This window comes from Phasianus colchicus, chromosome 32, assembly GCF_987193195.1.
Source record: "Phasianus colchicus chromosome 32, bPhaCol1.hap1.1, whole genome shotgun sequence".
Lineage (NCBI taxonomy): Eukaryota > Metazoa > Chordata > Aves > Galliformes > Phasianidae > Phasianus > Phasianus colchicus.
The window spans coordinates 1711031-1733150 of NC_143467.1; the positions used below are offsets into that span (position 1 = coordinate 1711031).

Genomic DNA, 22120 nt, shown 5'->3' on the forward strand with positions numbered 1-22120 from the left:
GGTCTCTATGGGGTCTCTGTGGGTTTCTATGGGGCTCTATGGGGTCTCTGTGGGTCTCTATGGGGCAGTTATGGGGTTCCTGTGGGTCCCTATGTGTTCCTATGTGTCCCTATGGGTTTCTATGGGTCTCTTTGGGGTCTCTCTATGGGTCTCTGTGGGTCTCTATGGGTCTCTATGGGTCTCTGTGGGGTCTCTGTGGGTCTCTATGGGGCAGTTATGGGGTTCTTGTGGGTCCCTATGTGTCTCTGTGGATCTCTATGGGTCTCTATGGGGTCTCTGTGGGTCTCTGTGGGGCAGTTATGGGGTTCCTGTGGGTCCCTATGTGTCTCTATGGGTCTCTATGGGGTCTCTATGGGTCTCTATGGGGTCTCTGTGGGTCTCTATGGGGTCTCTATGGGCCTCTATGGGGCTCTATGGGGTCTCTGTGGGTCTCTATGGGGCAGTTATGGGGTTCCTGTGGGTCCCTATGTGTCCCTATGTGTCTCTATGGGTCTCTATGGGTCTCTATGGGGTTTTTATGGGGTCTCTCTGGGTCTTAATGGGAATGGGGCTCTATGGGTCGCTATGGGGTAGATATGGGGTCCCTATGGGTCTCTGTGGGTCCCTATGGGGTCTCTATGGGTCTCTATGGGTCTCTATGGGGTCTCTATGGGTCTCTGTGGGTCTCTATGGGGTCTCTATGGGTCTCTATGGGTCTCTATGGGGTCTCTATGGGTCTCTATGGGGCAGTTATGGGGTTCCTGTGGGTCCCTGTGTGTCCCTATGTGTCTCTATGGGTCTCTATGGGGTCTCTATGGCGTCTTTATGGGTCTCTATGGGGTCTCTATGGGGTCTCTATGGGTCTCTATGGGGTCTCTGTGGGTCTCTATGGGGCAGTTATGGGGTTCCTGTGGGTCCCTATGTGTCCCTATGTGTCTCTATGGGTCTCTATGGGTCTCTATGGGGTTTTTATGGGGTCTCTCTGGGTCTTAATGGGAATGGGGCTCTATGGGTCGCAATGGGGTAGATATGGGGTCCCTATGGGTCCCTATGGTCTCTATGGGGTCAGTGGAGTCCATCTGGGGTTCTAAGGGGATCTATGGGTCTCTCTATGGGGTCTCTATGGGGTCTATGGGGTTCCTGTGGGTCCCTATGTGTCTCTATGGGGTCTCTATGGGTCTCTATGGGGTTTTTATGGGGTCTCTCCCGGTCTCAGTGGGGCTCTATGGGTCGCTATGGGGCAGATATGGGGTCCCTATGTGTCTCTATGGGTCTCTATGGGGTGTGTGGGGTCCATATGGGGTTTTATGGGGATCTATGTGTCTCTCTATGGGTCTCTATGGGGTCTCTTCGGGGTCCATATGGGATTCTGTGGGTCTCTATGGGTCTCTATGGGGTCTCTATGGATCTCTGTGGGTCCCTATGGGTCTCTATGGGGTCTCTGTGGGGTCTCTGTGGGGTCTCTGTGGGGTCTCTCTATGGGGTTTCTCTTTGGGGTCTCTATGGGGTTTCTCAATGGGGACCCTATGAGGTCTCTTTGGGTCTCTATGGGTCGCTGTGTGTCGCTATGGGTCGCTATGGATCTCTGTGGGTCTCTATGGGTCTCTATGGGTCGCTGTGGGTCTCTATGGGTCTCTATGGGTCACTGTGGGTCGCTATGGGTCGCTATGGGTCTCTGTGGGTCGCTATGGGTCGCTGTGGGTCGCTGTGGGTCGCTATGGGTCGCTATGGGTCTGTGTCTGTCCCTCAGCTCTCCCTGCCCTGGCCGCTGTGACCGCAATGGACGCTGCAGGCGCTGTGCTGATAACACTCAGGTGGGGCAGCTGTGGGGCAGCTGTGGGGCTGGGTGTGGGGCTGGTGGGGGGCAGCTATGGGGCAATTGTGGGGCTGGACGTGGGTCTGATTTGGGGCAGCTATGGGGCAGATGTGGGGCAGCTGTGGGGCTGGATGTGGGTCTGATTTGGGGCAGCTATGGGGCAGATGTGGGTCTGATTTGGGGCAGCTATGGGGCAGCTGTGGGGCAGCTATGGGGCTGGATGTGGGGCAGCTATGGGGCAGCTGTGGGGCTGGGCGCTATGGGGCAGGATTTGGGGCAGCTATGGGGCAGGTGTGGGGAAGCTATGGGGCTGGATGTAGGGCTGATGGGGGGCAGCTATGGGGCTGGATGGGGTGTGATGGGGGCAGCTGTGGGGCAGTTATGGGGCAGGTGTGGGGCTGGGCACTGTGGGGCAGTTATGGGGCAGCTATGGGGCTGGATGTGGGTCTGATGGGGGGCAGGTGTGGGGCAGCTATGGGGCAGGGTGTGGGGCTGGGTGCTATGGGGCAGGTGTGGGGCAGCTATGGGGCTGGATGTGGGTCTGATGGGGGGCAGCTATGGGGCAGCTATGGGGCAGGCGTGGGGCAGCTATGGGGCCGGATGTGGGTCTGATGGGTGCAGCTATGGGGCTGGATGTGGGTCTGATGGGGGGCAGGTGTGGGGCAGCTATGGGGCAGGGTGTGGGGCTGGGTGCTATGGGGCAGGTGTGGGGCAGCTATGGGGCTGGAAGTGGGTCTGATGGGTGCAGCTATGGGGCTGGATGTGGGTCTGATGGGGGGCAGGTGTGGGGCAGGTGTGGGGCTGGGTGCTATGGGGCAGGTGTGGGGCAGTTGTGGGGCTGGATGTGGGTCTGATTTGGGGCAGCTATGGGGCAGCTATGGGGGGAATGTGGGTCTGATTTGGGGCAGCTATGGGGCAGTTGTGGGGCAGCTATGGGGCTGGATGTGGGTCTGATGGGTGCAGCTATGGGGCAGGTGTGGGGCTGGGTGCTGTGGGGCAGGGTTTGGGGCGGCTGTGGGGCTGCTATAGGGCAGGGTGTGGGGGGATATGGGGTGGGGTGTGGGGCAGGAATTTGTGGGGTGCTGTGGGGCAGCTGTGGGTCCGGCTGTGGGATCTGTGGGGCAGCTGTGGGGTGGCTGTGGGGCTCTGCGGATCTGTGGGGTTTCTCTGCGTGCCCCTTTATGCCCCTATGTGTCCCTATATGCCCCTATATGACCCTATAAGGCCCCCCATAGCCCTACAGGACCCTATATGACCCTATATGACCCTATAAGGCCCCCCATAGCCCTACAGGACCCTATATGACCCTATATGACCCTATAAGGCTCCCCATAGCCCTACAGGACCCTATATGACCCTATATGACCCTATAAGGCCCCCCATAGCCCTACAGGACCCTATATGACCCTATATGACCCTATAAGGCTCCCCATAGCCCTACAGGACCCTATATGACCCTATATGACCCTATAAGGCCCCCCATAGCCCTACAGGACCCTATATGACCCTATATGACCCTATAAGGCCCCCCATAGCCCTACAGGACCCTATATGACCCTATATGACCCTATAAGGCCCCCCATAGCCCTACAGGACCCTATATGACCCTATATGACCCTATAAGGCTCCCCATAGCCCTACAGGACCCTATATGCCCCTATATGACCCTATAAGGCTCCCTATAGCCCTATATGCTCCTATATGCCCATATATGTCCCTGTATGATCCTACATGACCCTATAAGGCCCCTATGGCCCTATATGTCCCTATATGACCCTATATGCCCCTATACACCCCTATACACCCCTATACGACCCTATAGGTGCCTATCCGCCCCTATATGACCCTATACATCCGTATCTGCCCCTATACGGCCCCATACATCCCTATATGACCCTATACAGCCCTATATGACCCAGTATGGCCCTACCCACCCCTATAGGGTCCTATACGTCCCTATATGACCCTATATGCCCCTATCTGCCCCTATCCGCCCCTATATGACCCTATACATCCCTATATGACCCTATATGGCCCTATGTGCCCTTATACGGCTCTATAAAGCCCTATATGACCCTATAAGGCTCTCTATGGCCCTATACGTCCCTATATGACCTTACATGACCCTATAATGCCCCCTTTGGCCCTATACGTCCCTATACGTCCCTATATGCTCCTATATATCCCTATATGACCCTATAAGGCCCCCTGTGGCCCTATAAGTCCCTGTATGACCCTATACGTCCCTATCCGCCCCTATACGACCCTATACACCCCTATATGACCCTATACGGCCCTACCCGCCCCTATATGATCCTATACACCCCTATATGACCCTATACATCCCTATATGACCCTATACAACCCTATATGACCCTATCCACCCCTATCCGACCCTATACATCCCTATATGACCCTATCCGCCCCTATACACCCCCATACATCCCTATATGACCCTATACATCCTTATATGACCCTATTCGACCCTATCCGCCCCTGTACACCCCTATATGGCCCTATATGACCCCATACGACCCTATACATCCCTATATGACCCTATACGACCCTATACGACCCTATACGGCCCTATATGACCCTATCCGCCCCTATCCACCTCTATACGGCCCTATATGACCCTACACGTCCCTATATGCCCTTATATGACCCTATATGACCCTATATGTCCGTATCCGACCCTATTCATTCCTATATGACCCTATACGTCCCTATCCGGCCCTATATGCCCCTATACAACCCTATACACCCCTATATGACCCTATACACCCCTATATGACCCTACCCGCCCCTATACACCCCTATACACCCCTTTCCGGCCCTATGTGACCCTATACGGCCCTATATGCCCCTATCCGGCCCTATACACCCCTATACGGCCCTATATGCCCCTATCCACCCATATGCGGCCCTATAAGACCCTACCCTCCCCTCTCTGCCCCTATAGGGCCCTATAAGACCCTACCCTCCCCTTTCTGCCCCTATAGGGCCCTATAAGATCCTACACGGCCCTATATGACCCTATCCCTTGCTCTTTGCCCCTATAGGGCCCTATAAGATCCTACACGGCCCTATATGACCGTATCCTTTGCTCTTTGCCCCTATAGGGACCTATAAGATCCTACACGGCCCTATATGACCCTATCCCTTGCTCTTTGCCCCTATAGGGCCCTATAAGATCCTACACGGCCCCATATGACCGTATCCTTTGCTCTTTGCCCCTATAGGGCCCTATAAGATCCTACACGGCCCTATATGACCGTATCCTTTGCTCTTTGCCCCTATAGGGACCTATAAGATCCTACACGGCCCTATAGGACCCTATCCTTTGCTCTTTGCCCCTATAGGGCCCTATAAGATCCTTCACGGCCCTATATGACCGTATCCTTTGCTCTTTGCCCCTATAGGGCCCTATAAGATCCTACACGGCCCTATATGACCGTATCCTTTGCTCTTTGCCCCTATAGGGACCTATAAGATCCTACACGGCCCTATATGACCCTCCCCTTTGCTCTCTGCCCCTATAGGGCCCTATATGACCCTCCCCTCCCCTCTCTGCCCCTATAGGGCCCTATAAGATCCTACACGGCCCTATATGACCCTATCCCTTGCTCTTTGCCCCTATAGGGCCCTATAAGATCCTACACGGCCCTATATGACCGTATCCTTTGCTCTTTGCCCCTATAGGGCCCTATAAGATCCTACACGGCCCTATATGACCGTATCCTTTGCTCTTTGCCCCTATAGGGACCTATAAGACCCTACACGGCCCTATATGACCCTCCCCTTTGCTCTCTGCCCCTATAGGGCCCTATATGACCCTCCCCTCCCCTCTCTGCCCCTATAGGGCCCTATAAGATCCTACACGGCCCTATATGACCCTATGCCTTGCTCTTTGCCCCTATAGGGCCCTATAAGATCCTACACGGCCCTATATGACCGTATCCTTTGCTCTTTGCCCCTATAGGGCCCTATAAGATCCTACACGGCCCTATATGACCGTATCCTTTGCTCTTTGCCCCTATAGGGACCTATAAGACCCTACACGGCCCTATATGACCCTCCCCTTTGCTCTCTGCCCCTATAGGGCCCTATACGATCCTACATGGCCCTATAAGACCCTACCCTTCCTCTCTGCCCCTATAGGGCCCTATAAGACCCTACACGGCCCTATATGACCCTCCCCTTTGCTCTCTGCCCCTATAGGGCCCGCGCTGCTCCCGCTGCCGCCCGCTGTTTGTGGGGCCGATTTTGGGGTCGGCCCCGCAGTGCCGGCCGTGCCGCTCCTTCTGTATGGGGCGCAGCGGGGTCTGCGTGGGGCGCGCCGAGCTGCTGCGATCCCAAAAGGACCCCGGCAGGTTCCCGCTCAGCACCAGCGGGGTACGGGGGGGTTGGGGGTCGCTATGGGGTCCCTGTGGGGTCTGTGGGGTCTGTGGGGTCTCTGTGGGTGTCTGTGGGGCTCTATGGGTCTCTATGGGGCTCTATGGGGCTCTATGGGGCTCTATGGGGTCTGTGGGGTCTGTGGGGCTCTATGGGTCTCTATGGGTCTCTATGGGGCTCTGTGGGGTCTGTGGGGTCTCTATGGGTCTCTATGGGGCTCTATGGGGTCTGTGGGGTCTCTATGGGTCTCTATGGGGCTCTATGGGGTCTCTATGGGTCTCTATGGGTCTCTATGGGGCTCTATGGGGTCTGTGGGGTCTGTGGGGTCTCTGTGGGTGTCTATGGGGCTCTATGGGTCTCTATGGGTCTCTATGGGGCTCTATGGGGTCTGTGGGGTCTGTGGGGTCTCTATGGGGTCTCTATGGGGCTCTATGGGTCTCTATGGGTCTCTATGGGGCTCTATGGGGTCTGTGGGGTCTGTGGGGTCTCTATGGGGTCTCTATGGGGCTCTATGGGGTCTCTATGGGGCTCTATGGGGTCTCTATGGGTCTCTATGGGTCTCTATGGGGTCTCTATGGGGTCTATGGGGTCTCTATGGGTCTCTATGGGGTCTCTATGGGGTCTCTGTGGGGCTCTATGGGGCTCTATGGGGTCTGTGTGGTCTGTGGGGTCTCAGTGGGTCTCTATGGGATCTCTGTGGGGTCTGTGGGGCTCTATGGGGTCTCTATGGGTCTCTATGGGGTCTCTATGGGGTCCCTATGGGTCCCTATGGGTCTTTATTTGTCCCCATGTGTCCCCACGTGTCCCTCTGTGTCCCCATGGTCCCTATGGTCCCTATGGTCCCTCTGTGTCCCTATGTGTCCCCATGTGTCCCTATGGTCCCTATGGTCCCTCTGTGTCCCTATGTGTCCCCACGTGTCCCCATGGTCCCCACGGTCCCTATGTGTCCCCATGGTCCCTATGGTGTCCCTATGGTCCCTCTGTGTCCCCACGTGTCCCTATGTGTCCCTATGGTCCCTATGGTCCCCATGTGTCCCCATGTGTCCCTATGTGTCCCTCTGTGTCCCCATGTGTCCCTCTGTGTCCCCACGTGTCCCCACGTGTCCCTATGGTCCCCATGTGTCCCCACGTGTCCCCACGTGTCCCCACGTGTCCCTATGGTCCCCATGTGTCCCCATGTGTCCCCATGTGTCCCTCTGTGTCCCTCTGTGTCCCTCTGTGTCCCCACGTGTCCCCACGTGTCCCCATGTGTCCCCATGTGTCCCTACGGTCCCTATGTGTCCCTATGGTCCCTATGGTCCCTCTGTGTCCCTCTGTGTCCCTATGTGTCCCCATGTGTCCCTCTGTGTCCCCATGTGTCCCCATGTGTCCCTATGTGTCTCCATGTGTCCCCATGGTCCCCATGGTCCCTATGGTCCCTATGTGTCCCTCTGTGTCCCTATGTGTCCCCATGTGTCCCTCTGTGTCCCCATGTGTCCCCACGTGTCCCTCTGTGTCCCTCTGTGTCCCCATGTGTCCCCACGTGTCCCTCTGTGTCCCTATGGTCCCTGTGGTCCCTCTGGTCCCCACGTGTCCCCACGTGTCCCCATGTGTCCCTATGTGTCCCCATGGTCCCTATGGTCCCTCTGTGTCCCCATGTGTCCCTCTGTGTCCCCATGTGTCCCTATGTGTCCGTATGTGTCCCTCTGTGTCCCCATGTGTCCCTATGGTCCCTCTGTGTCCCCATGTGTCCCCACGTGTCCCCATGTGTCCCCATGGTCCCTCTGTGTCCCTATGGTCCCCATGTGTCCCCATGTGTCCCCATGTGTCCCTCTGTGTCCCTCTGTGTCCCCATGTGTCCCCACGTGTCCCCACGTGTCCCCATGTGTCCCTACGGTCCCTATGTGTCCCCATGTGTCCCTATGGTCCCTATGGTCCCTCTGTGTCCCCATGTGTCCCTCTGTGTCCCCATGTGTCCCTATGTGTCCGTATGTGTCCCTCTGTGTCCCCATGTGTCCCTATGGTCCCTCTGTGTCCCCATGTGTCCCCACGTGTCCCCATGTGTCCCCATGTGTCCCCATGGTCCCTCTGTGTCCCTATGGTCCCCATGTGTCCCCATGTGTCCCCATGTGTCCCTCTGTGTCCCTCTGTGTCCCCATGTGTCCCCACGTGTCCCCACGTGTCCCCATGTGTCCCTACGGTCCCTATGTGTCCCCATGTGTCCCTATGGTCCCTATGGTCCGTCTGTGTCCCCATGTGTCCGTATGTGTCCCTATGGTCCCCATGTGTCCCCACGTGTCCCTATGGTCCCCATGTGTCCCTATGTGTCCCCACGTGTCCCCATGTGTCCCTATGTGTCCCCATCTGTCCCCACGTGTCCCTATGTGTCCCCATCTGTCCCCACGTGTCCCTATGTGTCTCCATGGTCCCTCTGTGTCCCCATGTGTCCGTATGTGTCCCTATGGTCCCTGTGTGTCCCTGTGTGTCTCTGTGTGTCCCTATGGTTCCTATGGTCCCTCTGTGTCCCCACGTGTCCCCGCTGTCCCCACGCTGTGCCGCGCAGGCGCGGCGCTGGCTGCGTTTCGGCCCGTTGGAGGCGGAGGCCGTTTGCGTGGGCTGCGCGCGGGGCTCCGTGGGGCGGCGCTGCCAGAGCTGCAGGGACGGCTTCTTCCTCCTGCACGGCCGCTGCGTGCGGTGAGCGCCCCACGGCCGCCCCATGGCTGCCCCATAGCTGCCCCATAACTACCCCATAACTACCCTATAACTGCCCCATAGCTGCCCCATACCTGCCCCATAGCCGCACCATCGCTGCCCCATGGCTGCCCCATAGCCGCCCCATAGCCGCCCCATAGCCGCCCCATAGCTGCCCCATAGCCGCCCCATAACTACCCTATAACTGCCCCACAGCTGCCCCATAGCCGCCCCATAGCTGCCCTATAACTACCCTATAACTGCCCTATAACTGCCCCATAGCCACCCCATGGCTCCCCCATAGCCGCCCCATAGCCGCCCCACGGCTGCCCCATAGCCGCCCCATAGCCGCCCCATAGCCGCCCCATAGCTGCCCCATAGCCGCCCCATAGCCGCCCCATAGCTGCCCCATAGCTGCCCCATAACTACCCTATAACTGCCCCACAGCCGCCCCATAGCTGCCCCATAGCCGCCCCATAGCCACCCCACAGCCGCCCCATGGCTGCCCTATAACTGCCCCATGGCCGCCCCACGGCTGCCCCATAGCCACCCTATAACTGCCCTATAACTGCCCCACAGCCGCCCCACAGCCGCCCCATAGCCGCCCCACGGCTGCCCCATAGCTGCCCCACAGCCGCCCCATAGCCACCCCACAGCCGCCCCATGGCTGCCCTATAACTGCCCCATGGCCGCCCCACGGCTGCCCCATAGCCGCCCTATAACTGCCCTATAACTGCCCCACAGCCGCCTCACAGCCGCCCCATAGCCGCCCCACGGCTGCCCCATAGCTGCCCCATAACTGCCCTATAACTGCCCCATAGCTGCCCCATAGCTGCCCTATAACTGCCCCATAGCTGCCCTATAACTGCCCCATGGCTGCCCCATAGCTGCCCTATAACTACCCTATAACTGCCCCATGGCCGCCCCACGGCTGCCCCATGGCTGCCCCATAGCTGCCCCATAGCAGCCCTATAACTGCCCCATAGCCGCCCCATAACTACCCTATAACTGCCCCATAGCCGCCCCACAACTGCCCCATAGCCGCCCCATAGCCGCCCCATAGCTGCCCCATAGCTGCCCCATAGCCGCCCCATAGCCGCCCCATAGCTGCCCCATAGCCACCCCACAGCCGCCCCATAGCCGCCCCATAGCCGCCCCATAACTACCCTATAACTGCCCCATGGCCGCCCCACGGCTGCCCCATAGCTGCCCTACAACAGCCCCATAGCTGCCCAATAGCCGCCCCACAGCCGCCCCATAGCTGCCCTACAACAGCCCCATAGCCGCCCCATAGCTGCCCCTTTGCTGCCCCACAGCTGCCCCACAGCCGCCCCATAGCCGCCCTCACCTCCCCCCATATCCCCCCAAAGCCCCCCATGCCCCCCACTTCCCCCAGTATCCCCCGATATCCCCCAGTGCCCCCCAAATGTGCCCCCCACATCCCCCCACATCCCCCCACCCCCCCACTGCCCCCAATGCCCCCCATCCCCCAAAGCCCCCCCAATCCCCCCCATATCCCCCAATATCCACTCAATATCCCCCAAATGCCCCCCAAATGTCCCCCCTATGTCCCCCCCATGTCCCCCCCATATCCCCCCATATCCCCCCAGTGCCCCCCAATATCCCCCCCACATCCCCCCACCCACCCAATGCCCCCCAATATCCCCCCCATGTCCCCCCCACCTCCCCCAATATCCCCCCAATATCCCCCCACCCACCCAATGCCCCCCAATGTCCCCCCATGTCCCCATATCCCCTCAAAGCCCCCCCAATCCCCCCCCATCTCCCCAGTACCCCCCCCATATCCCCCCAATGCCCCCCCACATCCCCCCCACATCCCCCCACCCACCCAATGCCCCCCAATATCCCCCCAATATCCCCCCACCCCCCAATGCTCCCCAATGTCCCCCCATGTCCCCATATCCCCTCAAAGCCCCCCCAATCCCCCCCCACCCCCCCAGTACCCCCCCATCCTCCCCAATGCCCCCCATGCCCCCCCATATCCCCCCAATATCCCCCCACGTCCCCCCACCCCCCCAGTGCCCCCCAATGTCCCCCCAATGCCCCCCATGTCTCCATATCCCCCCAAAGCCCCCCCAACCCCCCCATTCCCCCCAATATCCCCCCACACCCCCCCATATCCCCCACCCCCCCATGTCCCCCAAAGTCCCCCCCATGTCCCCCATGTCTCCATGCCCCCCCAATCCCCCCCCATCCTCCCCAATGCCCCCCATGCCCCCTTGTCCCCCCCATCTCCCCCAATATCCCCCCATATCCCCCCCACATCCCCCCACCCCCCCAATGCCCCCCAACATCCCCCCCACGTCCCCCCAGCCCCCCGTGTCCCCCCACCCCCCCCAACATCATCCAATCCCCCTCCCGTCCCCACATCGCTCCCAAATGCCCCCCCCCCACCCCCCATATCCCCCCGATGCCCCCCCCACGTCCCCCCCATGTCTCCGTATCCCCCCAAAGCCCCCCCAATCCCCCCCCATCCTCCCCAATGCCCCCCATGCCCCCCCATGTCCCCCAATATTCCCCCATATCCCCCCCAAAATCCCCCCTATCTCCCCCCCATATCCCCCAATGCCCCCCAATATCCCCCCCCAGCCCCCCAGATCCCCCAAAATCCCCCCAATGCCCCCCCCCACCCCCCTGTCCCTCAAACCCCTCCCCCAATATCCCCTCATGTCCCCCAATATCCCCCCCCCACCCCCCAGGCCCCCCAATATCCCCCCAATATCCCCCCCCAGCCCCCCACGCCCCCCAATATCCCCCCATCTCCCCCCCATATCCCCCCACTCACCCAATGCCCCCCAATATCCCCCCCATGTCCCCCCACCCCCAATACCCCCCCCAGCCCCCAATGCCCCCCAACATCCCCCCCACATCCCCCCACCCCCCCCAACATCTTCCAATGCCCACCCCCGTCCCCACATCGCTCCCCAATGCCCCCCCCCGGCCCCCCGGCCCCCCATATCCCCCCAGTGCCCCCCCCACATGTCCCCCCCTGTCTCCGTATCCCCCCAAAGCCCCCCCACATCCCCCCACCCCCAATGCCCCCCAATGTCCCCCCATGTCCCCCCAATGTTCCCCAATCCTCCCCATATCCTCCCCCCCCCAATGCCCCCCAATATCCCCCCCAATGTCTCCCCCATGTCTCTGTATCCCCCCAAAGCCCCCCCAATGTCCCCCCAACCCCCCCAGTATCCCCCCATCCTCCCCAATGCCCCCCATGCCCCCCATGTCCCCCCATATCCCCCCCACATCCCCCCATCCCCCCAATGCCCCCCAATATCCCCCCCCAGCCCCCCAGGCCCCCCAATATCCCCCCAAAGCCCCCCCAATATCCCCCCAACCCCCCCCAATGCCCCCCAATACCCCCCCACATCCCCCAATGCCCCCCAATATTCCCTCAATATCCCCCCCCCGCCCCCCAGGCCCCCCAATATCCCCCCATGTCCCCCCCACATCCCCCCACCCCCCAATATCCCCCCAATATCCCCCCCCAGCCCCCCAGGCCCACCAATATCCCCCCAATATCCCCCCCATGTCCCCCCACCCCCATAATGCCCCCCAATACCCCCCCCACATCCCCCCACCCCCCAATATTCCCCCAATATCCCCCCCCCAGCCCCCCAGGCCCCCCAATATCCCCCCATGTCCCCCCCACATCCCCCCAATACCCCCCCCATATCCCCCCACCCACCCAATGCCCCCCAATGCCCCCCCCACGTCCCCCACCTCCCAATATCCCCCCAATATCCCCCCCCATCTCCCCAGTACCCCCCCCATATCCCCCCAATATCCCCCCCATGTCCCCCCACCCCCATAATGCCCCCCAATACCCCCCCACATCCCCCCGCCCCCCAATATCCCCCCAATATCCCCCCCCAGCCCCCCAGGCCCACCAATATCCCCCCATCTCCCTCCCACATCCCCCCACCCCCCCCAATGCCCCCCAATGCCCCCCCCACATCCCCCCACCCCCCAATATCCCCCCAATATCCCCCCAATATCCCCCCCCCACCCCCCAGGCCCCCCAATATCCCCCCATGTCCCCCCCACATCCCCCCAATACCCCCCCCATATCCCCCCACCCACCCAATGCCCCCCAATATCCCCCCCATGTCCCCCCACCCCCAATACCCCCCCCCAGCCCCCAATGCCCCCCAACATCCCCCCAATATCCCCCCCCAGCCCCCCGTGTCCCCCCACCCCCCCCAACATCTTCCAATGCCCCCCCCCGTCCCCACATCGCTCCCCAATGCCCCCCCCACCCCCCATATCCCCACAAAACCCCCCCAATATCCCCCCCCTCCCCCCCCCGCCCCCTCCCCCCCCCCCCCCGCCCGCTGACAGGGCCGTGCCCCCCCCAGCTGTCAGTGCAACGGCCACGCCGCCACCTGCAGCGCCGACGGCTCGGGCTGCCAGTGCCAAAACAACACCGAGAGCGCGGCCTGCGCCGGGGAGCGGCGGGACTGCTACCGCAACCAGGTTGTGTCCTTGTGTTGTTGTGTGGTTGTGTTGTTGTGTCCTTGTGTTGTTGTGTCCTTGTGTCCTTGTGTGGTTGTGTTGTGTTGTGTGGTTGTGGGACTGCTACCGCAACCAGGTTGTGTCCTTGTGTCCTTGTGTGGTTGTGTCCTTGTGTTGTTGTGTCCTTGTGTCCTTGTGTTGTTCTGCCCTTATGTGGTTGTGTGGTTGTGGGACTGCTACCGCAACCAGGTTGTGTCCTTGTGTCCTTGTGTGGTTGTGTCCTTGTGTGGTTGTGGGACTGCTACCGCAACCAGGTTTTGTCGTTGTGTTGTTGTGTCCTTGTGTCCTTGTGTCCTTGTGTGGTTGTGTTGTGTGGTTGTGTCCTTGTGTCCTTGTGTGGTTGTGTCCTTGTGTCCTTGTGTGGTTGTGTTGTGTTGTGTGGTTGTGGGACTGCTACCACAACCAGGTTGTGTCGTTGTGTTGTTGTGTTGTTGTGTTGTTGTGTCCTTGTGTGGTTGTGTTGTTGTGTGGTTGTGGGACTGCTACCGCAACCAGGTTGTGTTGTTGTGTCGTTGTGTCCTTGTGTCCTTGTGTGGTTGTGTCCTTGTGTGGTTGTGTTGTGTTGTGTGGTTGTGGGACTGCTACCGCAACCAGGTGGGAACCGGGCGTTGTGTGGTTGTGTCATTGTGTCCTTGTGTGGTTGTGTTGTGTGGTTGTGTGGTTGGTTGTGTTGTGTGGTTGTGTCGTGTGGTTGTGTTGTGTCGTGTCGCTGTGTTGTGTTGTTGTGTGGTTGTGTGGTTGTGTGGTTGGTTGTGTTGTGTGGTTGTGTCGTGTGGTTGTGTTGTGTCGTGTCGCTGTGTTGTGTTGTTGTGTGGTTGTGTGGTTGGTTGTGTTGTGTGGTTGTGTCGTGTGGTTGTGTTGTGTCGTATCATTGTGTTGTGTTGTTGTGTGGTTGTGTGGTTGGTTGTGTTGTGTGGTTGTGTCGTGTGGTTGTGTTGTGTCGTATCATTGTGTTGTGTTGTTGTGTGGTTGTGTTGTGTCGTGTTGTGTGGTTGCGTGTTTGTGGGACTGCTACTGGAACCAGGTGGGAACCGGGGGGCTGGGGGGAGTTGTGTGGTTGTGTCGTGTTGTGCCGTTGTGTGGTTGGTTGTGTTGTGTTGTTGTGTTGTGTTGTTGTGTTGTGTGGTTGTGTCGTGTTGTGTTGTGTGGTTGTGTCATGTTGTTGTGTTGTGTGGTTGGTTGTGTTGTGTGCTTGTGTTGTTGTGTTGTGTTGTGTGTGGTTGTGTGGTTGTGTTGTGTTGTTGTGTGGTGTGGTTGTGTGCCTGTATTGTTGTGTTGTGTACTTGTGTTGTTGTGGGGTTGTGACCCCCCCATGCCCCCTGACCCCAGAACCCCCCCCAAACTCCCCATAACCCCCATCTCCCCCCCCAGGGCTCCAAGTGCCGCCATTCCTTCCACCCCCCACCCCATATCCGCCCCCATCCCCACCCCATAACCCCCCTGACCCCAAACCCACCCCATACCCCCCCCCCCGACCCCATAGCCCCCCCATAACCCCCATCTCCCCCCTTGCAGTGCTCCAAGTGCCACCATTCCTTCCACGGCCACCCCCCACCCCATACCCACCCCATACCCACCCCATACCGCCTCCATACCTCCCCCTGACCCCAAACCCACCCCATACCCCCCCGCCCGACCCCGTAGCCCCCCCATAACCCCCATTTCCCCCCCTGCAGTGCTCCAAGTGCCGCCATTCCTTCCACGGCCACCCCCCACCCCATACCCACCCCATCCCCCCCCATCCCCCCCCCTGACCCCATACCCACCCCATACCCACCCTCCGACCCCATAGCCCCCCCATAGCCCCCCCATAACCCCCATCTCCCCCCTTGCAGTGCTCCAAGTGCCGCCATTCCTTCCATGGCCATCCCCCGCCCCATACCCACCCCATCCCCCACCCCATATAACCCACCCCATACCCACCCCCCGACCCCATACCCACCCCATACCCACCCCATACCCACCCCATAGCCCCCCATAGCCCCCCCATAACCCCCATCTCCCCCCTTGCAGTGCTCCAAGTGCCGCCATTCCTTTCACGGCCATCCCCCACCCCATATCTGCCCCCATCCCCACCCCATTCCCCTACCCACCCCATACCGCCCCTATACCCCCCCCTGACCCCATACCCACCCCATACCCCTCCCCCGACCCCAAACCCACCCCATAGCCCCCCCATAGCCCCCCCATAACCCCCATCTCCCCCCCTTGCAGTGCTCCAAGTGCCGCTATTCCTTCCACGGCCACCCCCCACCCCATATCTGCCCCCAAACCCACCCCATACCCCCCCCCGACCCCATAACCCCCCCATAACCCCCATCTCCCCCCTTGCAGTGCTCCAAGTGCCACCATTCCTTCCACGGCCACCCCCCACCCCATACCCACCTCATACCCATCCTATATCCCCCCCTGACCCCATCCCCACCCCATACCCCTCCCCCAACCCCAAACCCACCCCATAGCCCCCCCATAACCCCCATCTCCCCCCCTGCAGTGCTCCAAGTGCCGCCATTCCTTCCACGGCCATCCCCCACCCCATACCCACCCCATCCCCCCCCATCCCCCCCCCTGACCCCATACCCACCCCATACCCCCCACTGACCCCATACCCACCCCATAGCCCCCTTACAACCCCCCCATAACCCCCATTTCCCCCCTTGCAGTGCTCCAAGTGCCGCGATTCCTTCCACGGCCACCCGGTCGGCGGCCGGCAGTGTTACCGCCTGCTGGCGGTGGAGCAGGAATACTGCCTGGACCCCTCCCCGCACAACGCCTGCTTCCCACCCCCCCACGGCCGCCCTTTGGGGGCTTCCCGAACTTTATTTTTCGGGGTCCAACCCAAATTCACCAACGTCGACATCCGGGTGACTTTGGACGTCACTTTCGGTTCCGTGGATCTTTACGTGTCCACCTCTTACGATACTTTTGTGGTGGACGTGGAGCCGGGCACCGGGAGGCACCTGGTGAGGGTCCGGGGGGTGGGAGGGGGTCAGGAGGGGGGGTCCGATGGGGGTGGTGCCGGTTCGGTCCATAATGGTGGTGCCGGTGGTGGTTTGGATGATAACGGTGGAGTTGGTGGTGGTTCGGTGCATAACGGGGGTGCTGGTGCTGGTTGGGACCAAAATGGTGGTGATGGTGCTGGTTGGGACCATGATGGTGGAGTTGGTGCTGGTTCGGTCCATAATGGTGGTGCTGGTGCTGGTTGGGACCATAATGGTGGAGTTGGTGCTGGTTTGGGTCATGATGGGGGAGTTGGTGGTGGTTCGGTCCATAATGGTGGTGCTGGTGGTGGTTCGGTCCATAATGGGGGTACTGGTGGTGCTGGTTCGGTCCATAACGGTGGTGCTGGTGGTTCTGATGGTGCTGGTGCTGGTTTGGACCATAATGGTGGAGTTGGTGCTGGTTCGGACCGTAACGGTGGTACTGGTGGTTCTGGTGGTGCTGGTTCTGACCATAATGGGGGTGGTGGTGCCGGTTCGGCCCGTAACGGTGGTGCTGATGGTGGTGCTGGTGGTGGTTCTGGTTCGGCCCATAACAGTGGAGGTGGTTCTGATGGTGGCTGGGGGTCTCGGGATGGGGGAGAAGCCAATGGCGGAGCCGGGTCTGCCAGCGTTGGGTCACCAAATGGTGGAGCTCCGAATGTTGGGTCACCGAATGGCAGAGCTCCTGGTTTTGGTGCCGGGTCTGCCAACGTTGGGTCACCAAGTGGTGGATCTGCCCATGGTGGGTCACCAAATGGTGGAGCTCCGAATGTTGGGTCACCAAATGGTGGATCTGGCAACGTTGGGTCATCGAAGGGTGGATCTTCCAGCTTTGGGTCATCGAATGGTGGAGCTCCAAATGTTGGGTCACCAAATGGTGAATCTGCCAACGTTGGGTCACCAAATGGTGGATCTTCCAGCTTTGGGTCACCAAATATTGGATCTGCCAACGTGGGGTCACCAAATGGTGGAGCTCCGAATGTTGGGTCACCGAATGGTGGATCTTCCAGCTTTGGGTCACCAAATATTGGATCTGCCAATGTTGGGTCACCAAATGTTGGCTCTGCCAACGTTGGGTCACCAAATGGTGGATCTGCCCATGGTGGGTCGCCAAGTGGTGGAGCTCCAAATGTTGGGTCACCAAATGGTGGATCTGGCAACGTTGGAGGTGGATCTCCAAACATTGGAAGTGGATCTGCCAACGTTGGGTCACCAAATGGTGGAGCTCCCAATTTTGGGGCTGGATCTCCGAATTTTGGAGCTGGATCTCCGAATTTTGGGGCTGGATCTCCGAATTTTGGGGCTGGATCTCCCAGATTTGGGGCTGGATCTCCCAGTTTTGGGGCTGGGTCTCCCAACGTTGTGCCACCAAAAGTTGGATTTGGGAGCGGATCCCCCAGCGCCGCCCGTCCGACTGCTGCCGCTGATTACCCCGATGTTAATTACCCCGATATTGATTACCCCGACTATCCTGGCACCGATTACCCCGACACCGGCTCTCCTAATGATTATAATTACCCCGAGGCCGCTAATTATCCCGACGCCGAGGAGTTTCCTGATGAGCTCCTCCTGCACCTCCACCTTCCCACCATTCCCCCCCCGACCGTTGGATCCTCCACCACCAAATCTCCAATTTTTGGTTCTTCCATCACCGGATCTCCGAATTTTGGTTCTTCTTCCACCACCAAATCTCCCAATTTCGGTTCTTCCACCACCGGATCTCCGAATTTTGGTTCTTCTTCCATCAAATCTCCCAGTTTTGGTTCTTCTTCCATCACCGGATCTCCCGATTCTGACTCTCCTGCCACCAGATCTCCCAATTTCGGTTCTTCTTCTTCCATCAAATTGCCCAATTCTGACTCTTCCACCACCAAATCGCCGAATTTTGGCTCTTCCGTCACCAGATCTCCCACTTTTGGTTCTTCTGCCACCAGATCTCCCAGTTCTGGCTCTTCTTCCATCAGATCTCCCGACTTTGATTCTTCCTCCACCAGATCTCCCCATTTTGGTTCTCCTTCCACCCCCAAATCTCCCCATTTCGCCTCTCCCACCACCAAATCTCCCCATTTCACCTCTCCCACCGCCACCCGCCCCGACGTCGCCTCCCTGGACCCCCAGCCCCCCAACATCCACCCCCCAATTACCGACCCCCCCACTACTGACCCTCCCAACGTCTACAAACCCAACGTTGACCAACCCAACGGTGACCAACCCAACGTTCACCCCCCCAAATTTGACCAACCCGACTCCTGGGACCACCACCACCACCCCGACCTTCGTTCTCCGGACTACCAGACCCTCGACCTTCACCCCCCCAAAATCAACCAGCCCCAAATCTACCGACCCAACGATGACCAACCCAACACCTACAGACCCAACGACGAACAACCCAACACTGACCCCCCCCTCAAAGACCAACCCAACATCTACGGCCACCCCAACGATGACCACCCCAACGTTGACCACCCCAACGATGGCCAACCCAACATTTATGACCACCTCAACCATGACCACCCCAATATTGATCACCCCAACGATGGCCAACCCAACATCTACCAACCCTACAATGCCCACCCCAACATTTATGACCACCTCAATGATCACCAACCCAGCATCTACGACCACCCCAACATCTACCACCCCAACGTTGACCAACCCAACACCTACAGACCCAACGATGACCAACCCAACACTGCCCCCCCCCTCAAAGACCAACCCAACATCTACGGCCACCCCAACGATGACCACCCCAGTGTTGAACCCAACATCTACCAACCCTACGATGCCCACCCCAACATTTATGACCACCCCAACGATGACCAACCCAACATCTACGACCACCCCAACATCTACAATCACCCCAACGGTGGCCAACCCAACATCTTCCACCCCAACGGTGACCAACCCAACACCTACAGACCCAACGTTGACCACCCCAACATCTACCAACCCTACAATGACCCCCCCAACATCTACAACCATCCCAACGACGACCAACCCAACGTTGACCACCCCAACACCTACGACCACCCCAACGATCACCAACCCAATGTTGACCACCCCAACGATCACCAACCCAACGTTGACCACCCCAACATCTACAACCACCCCAATGGTGCCCAACCCAACGTTGACCACCCCAAAATCTACGACCAACCCGACGTTGACCACCCCAACATCTACCAACCCAACATCTACCAACCCAACGTTGACCACCCCAACATCTACGACCCCCCCAACGACGACCACCCCGACGTTGACCACCCCAACATCTACGACCCCCCCAACGACGACCACCCCGACGTTGACCACCCCAAAATCTACGACCAACCCTACGATGACCCCCCCGACGTCTACGACCACCCCACCGCTGACTCCCCCGACCCCTGGCACCTCCGATCTCCAGACCCCACCACCCCCTCCCCGCCCCCTTCCCCCACCCCCCCGGCCCCCTACCTTCGCGAGGAACGCGCTTCAGGCCTGGTCACCTACGTGACGGTGCGCGACCCGTGGCCGGCGCTGGTGATCCGTGACATCCGGGACCGCCTGGTTCTCACCTACCCCCACCAGCTTCACCCTCTGAAATCCACCCGTTTCTACCTGGTGGTGTTGGCCGGTTCCGACGGCCCGGCTCAGGGATTGCTGTTTTTCAGACAGGATCAGGCCCACATCGACCTCTTTGTCTTCTTCTCGGTTTTCTTCTCGTGTTTTTTCCTCTTCCTGGCTCTTTGCGTGTTGCTCTGGAAGGCCAAGCAGGGTTGGGACGCCAGGCGGCAGCAGCGCCGGCATCTGCAGGAGATGACACAAATGGCTTCCCGGCCCTTCGCCACCGTCACCGTGGCCTTCGAGCGTGGGGTTGGGGGCTGGGGGGGCGGGGTTGGGGTTGGGGGGCTGGGGGGGGTGGGTGGCGGTAGGGGTGCGGGTGGTGGGATTGGGAGCGGTGGGGTTGGAGGCGTTGGTGGGACTGGTGGCGGTTGGGTTGGTGGGGCTGGGACTGGTGGGACTGGTGGGACTGGTGGGACTGGTGGGACTGGTGGTGGTTGGGTTGGTGGGACTGGGACTGGTGGGACTGGTGGGACTGGTGGGACTGGTGGGACTGGTGGTGGTTGGGTTGGTGGGACTGGGACTGGTGGGACTGGTGGGACTGGGACTGGTGGGACTGGTGGGACTGGTGGGACTGGTGGTGGTTGGGTTGGTGGGACTGGTGGGACTGGTGGTGGTGGTTGGGTTGGTGGGACTGGGACTGGTGGGACTGGTGGGACTGGTGGGACTGGTGGTGGTGGTTGGGTTGGTGGGACTGGTGGGACTGGTGGGACTGGGACTGGTGGGACTGGTGGGAATGGTGGGATGAGTGGTGGGACTGGTGGTGGTTGGGTTGGAGGTGTTGGTGGGACTGGTGGCGGTTGGGTTGGTGGGACTGGTGGGACTGGTGGGATGAGTGGTGGGACTGGTGGGACTGGTGGTTGGGTTGGTGGGACTGGTGGGACTGGTGGGACTGGTGGGACTGGGACTGGTGGGACTGGTGGTGGTTGGGTTGGTGGGACTGGGACTGGTGGGACTGGGACTGGTGGGACTGGTGGTGGTTGGGTTGGTGGGACTGGTGGTGATGGTGGGATGACTGGTGGGACTGGTGGGACTGGTGGTGGTGGTTGGGTTGGTGGGACTGGCGGTGATGGTGGGATGACTGGTGGGACTGGTGGGACTGGTGTGACTGGGACTGGTGTGACTGGGACTGGTGGTGGTGGTGTTGGTGGGACTGGTGGTGGTGGGACTGGTGTGACTGGGACTGGTGGTGGTGGTGTTGGTGGGACTGGTGGTGGTGGGACTGGTGTGACTGGGACTGGTGGTGGTGGTGTTGGTGGGACTGGTGGTGGTGGGACTGGTGTGACTGGTGGTGGTTGGGTTGCTGGAGGGACCGGTGGTGGTGTGGGGACTTCTGGCGGTGGTGGGACCGGAGGTGGTGGTGGTGCTGGTGGTGGGGTTGGTGGTGCTGGAGCTGGTGGAGGTGTTGGTGGGGCTGGGGGTGTTGGTGGAGGTGTTGGTGGAGGTGTTGTTGGTGGGGTTGGTGTCGGAGGTCTCGGTGTTGGTGGTGCTGGAGGTCTTGGAGGCGGTGGAGCTGTTGGTGCAGCTGTTGGTGGTGTTGGTGGTGCTGTTGGTTGTGTAGGAGGCAGTACTGGTGTTGGAGGTGTTGGTGGAGGCCTTGGTGTCGGTGTTGGAGGTATTGGAGGTGTTGGTGGAGGTGTTGTTGGAGGTGTAGGTGGAGCTGTTGGTGGTGTTGGAGTTATTGGAGGTGTTGGTGGAGGTCTCGGTGGAGGTGTTGGAGGTCTTGGAGGTCTGGGTGGCGTCGGAGGTGTTGGTGGAGCTGTTGGAGGTCTGGGTGGTGTCGGAGGTGTTGGTGGAGCTGTTGGAGGTCTGGGTGGTGTTGGAGGTGTTGGTGGAGCTGTTGGAGGTCTGGGTGGTGTCGGAGGTGTTGGTGGAGCTGTTGGAGGTCTGGGTGGTGTTGGAGGTGTTGGTGGAGCTGTTGGAGGTCTGGGTGGCGTCGGAGGTGTTGGTGGAGCTGTTGGAGGTCTGGGTGGTGTCGGAGGTGTTGGTGGAGCTGTTGGAGGTCTGGGTGGTGTTGGAGGTGTTGGTGGAGCTGTTGGAGGTCTGGGTGGTGTTGGAGGTGTTGGTGGAGCTGTTGGAGGTCTGGGTGGTGTCGGAGGTGTTGGCGGAAGTCTCGGTGTCGGTGTTGGAGGAGTTGTAG

At 60.0% G+C, this 22120-nt stretch overlaps 1 protein-coding gene across 1 annotated transcript in view; it reads left to right on the forward strand.

Moving 5' to 3' along the window:
- LOC116241116 (uncharacterized) overlaps positions 1-22120 on the forward strand; it is a 61091-nt gene extending 38971 nt beyond the window's left edge. Inside the window, exons 17-22 of the mRNA XM_090128072.1 lie at positions 1730-1793; positions 6017-6190; positions 8733-8863; positions 13240-13357; positions 16060-20277; positions 21635-22120. Coding sequence (XP_089984198.1) covers positions 1730-1793; positions 6017-6190; positions 8733-8863; positions 13240-13357; positions 16060-20277; positions 21635-22120 — 5191 coding nt within the window. The remainder of the gene's footprint in view (positions 1-1729; positions 1794-6016; positions 6191-8732; positions 8864-13239; positions 13358-16059; positions 20278-21634) is intronic.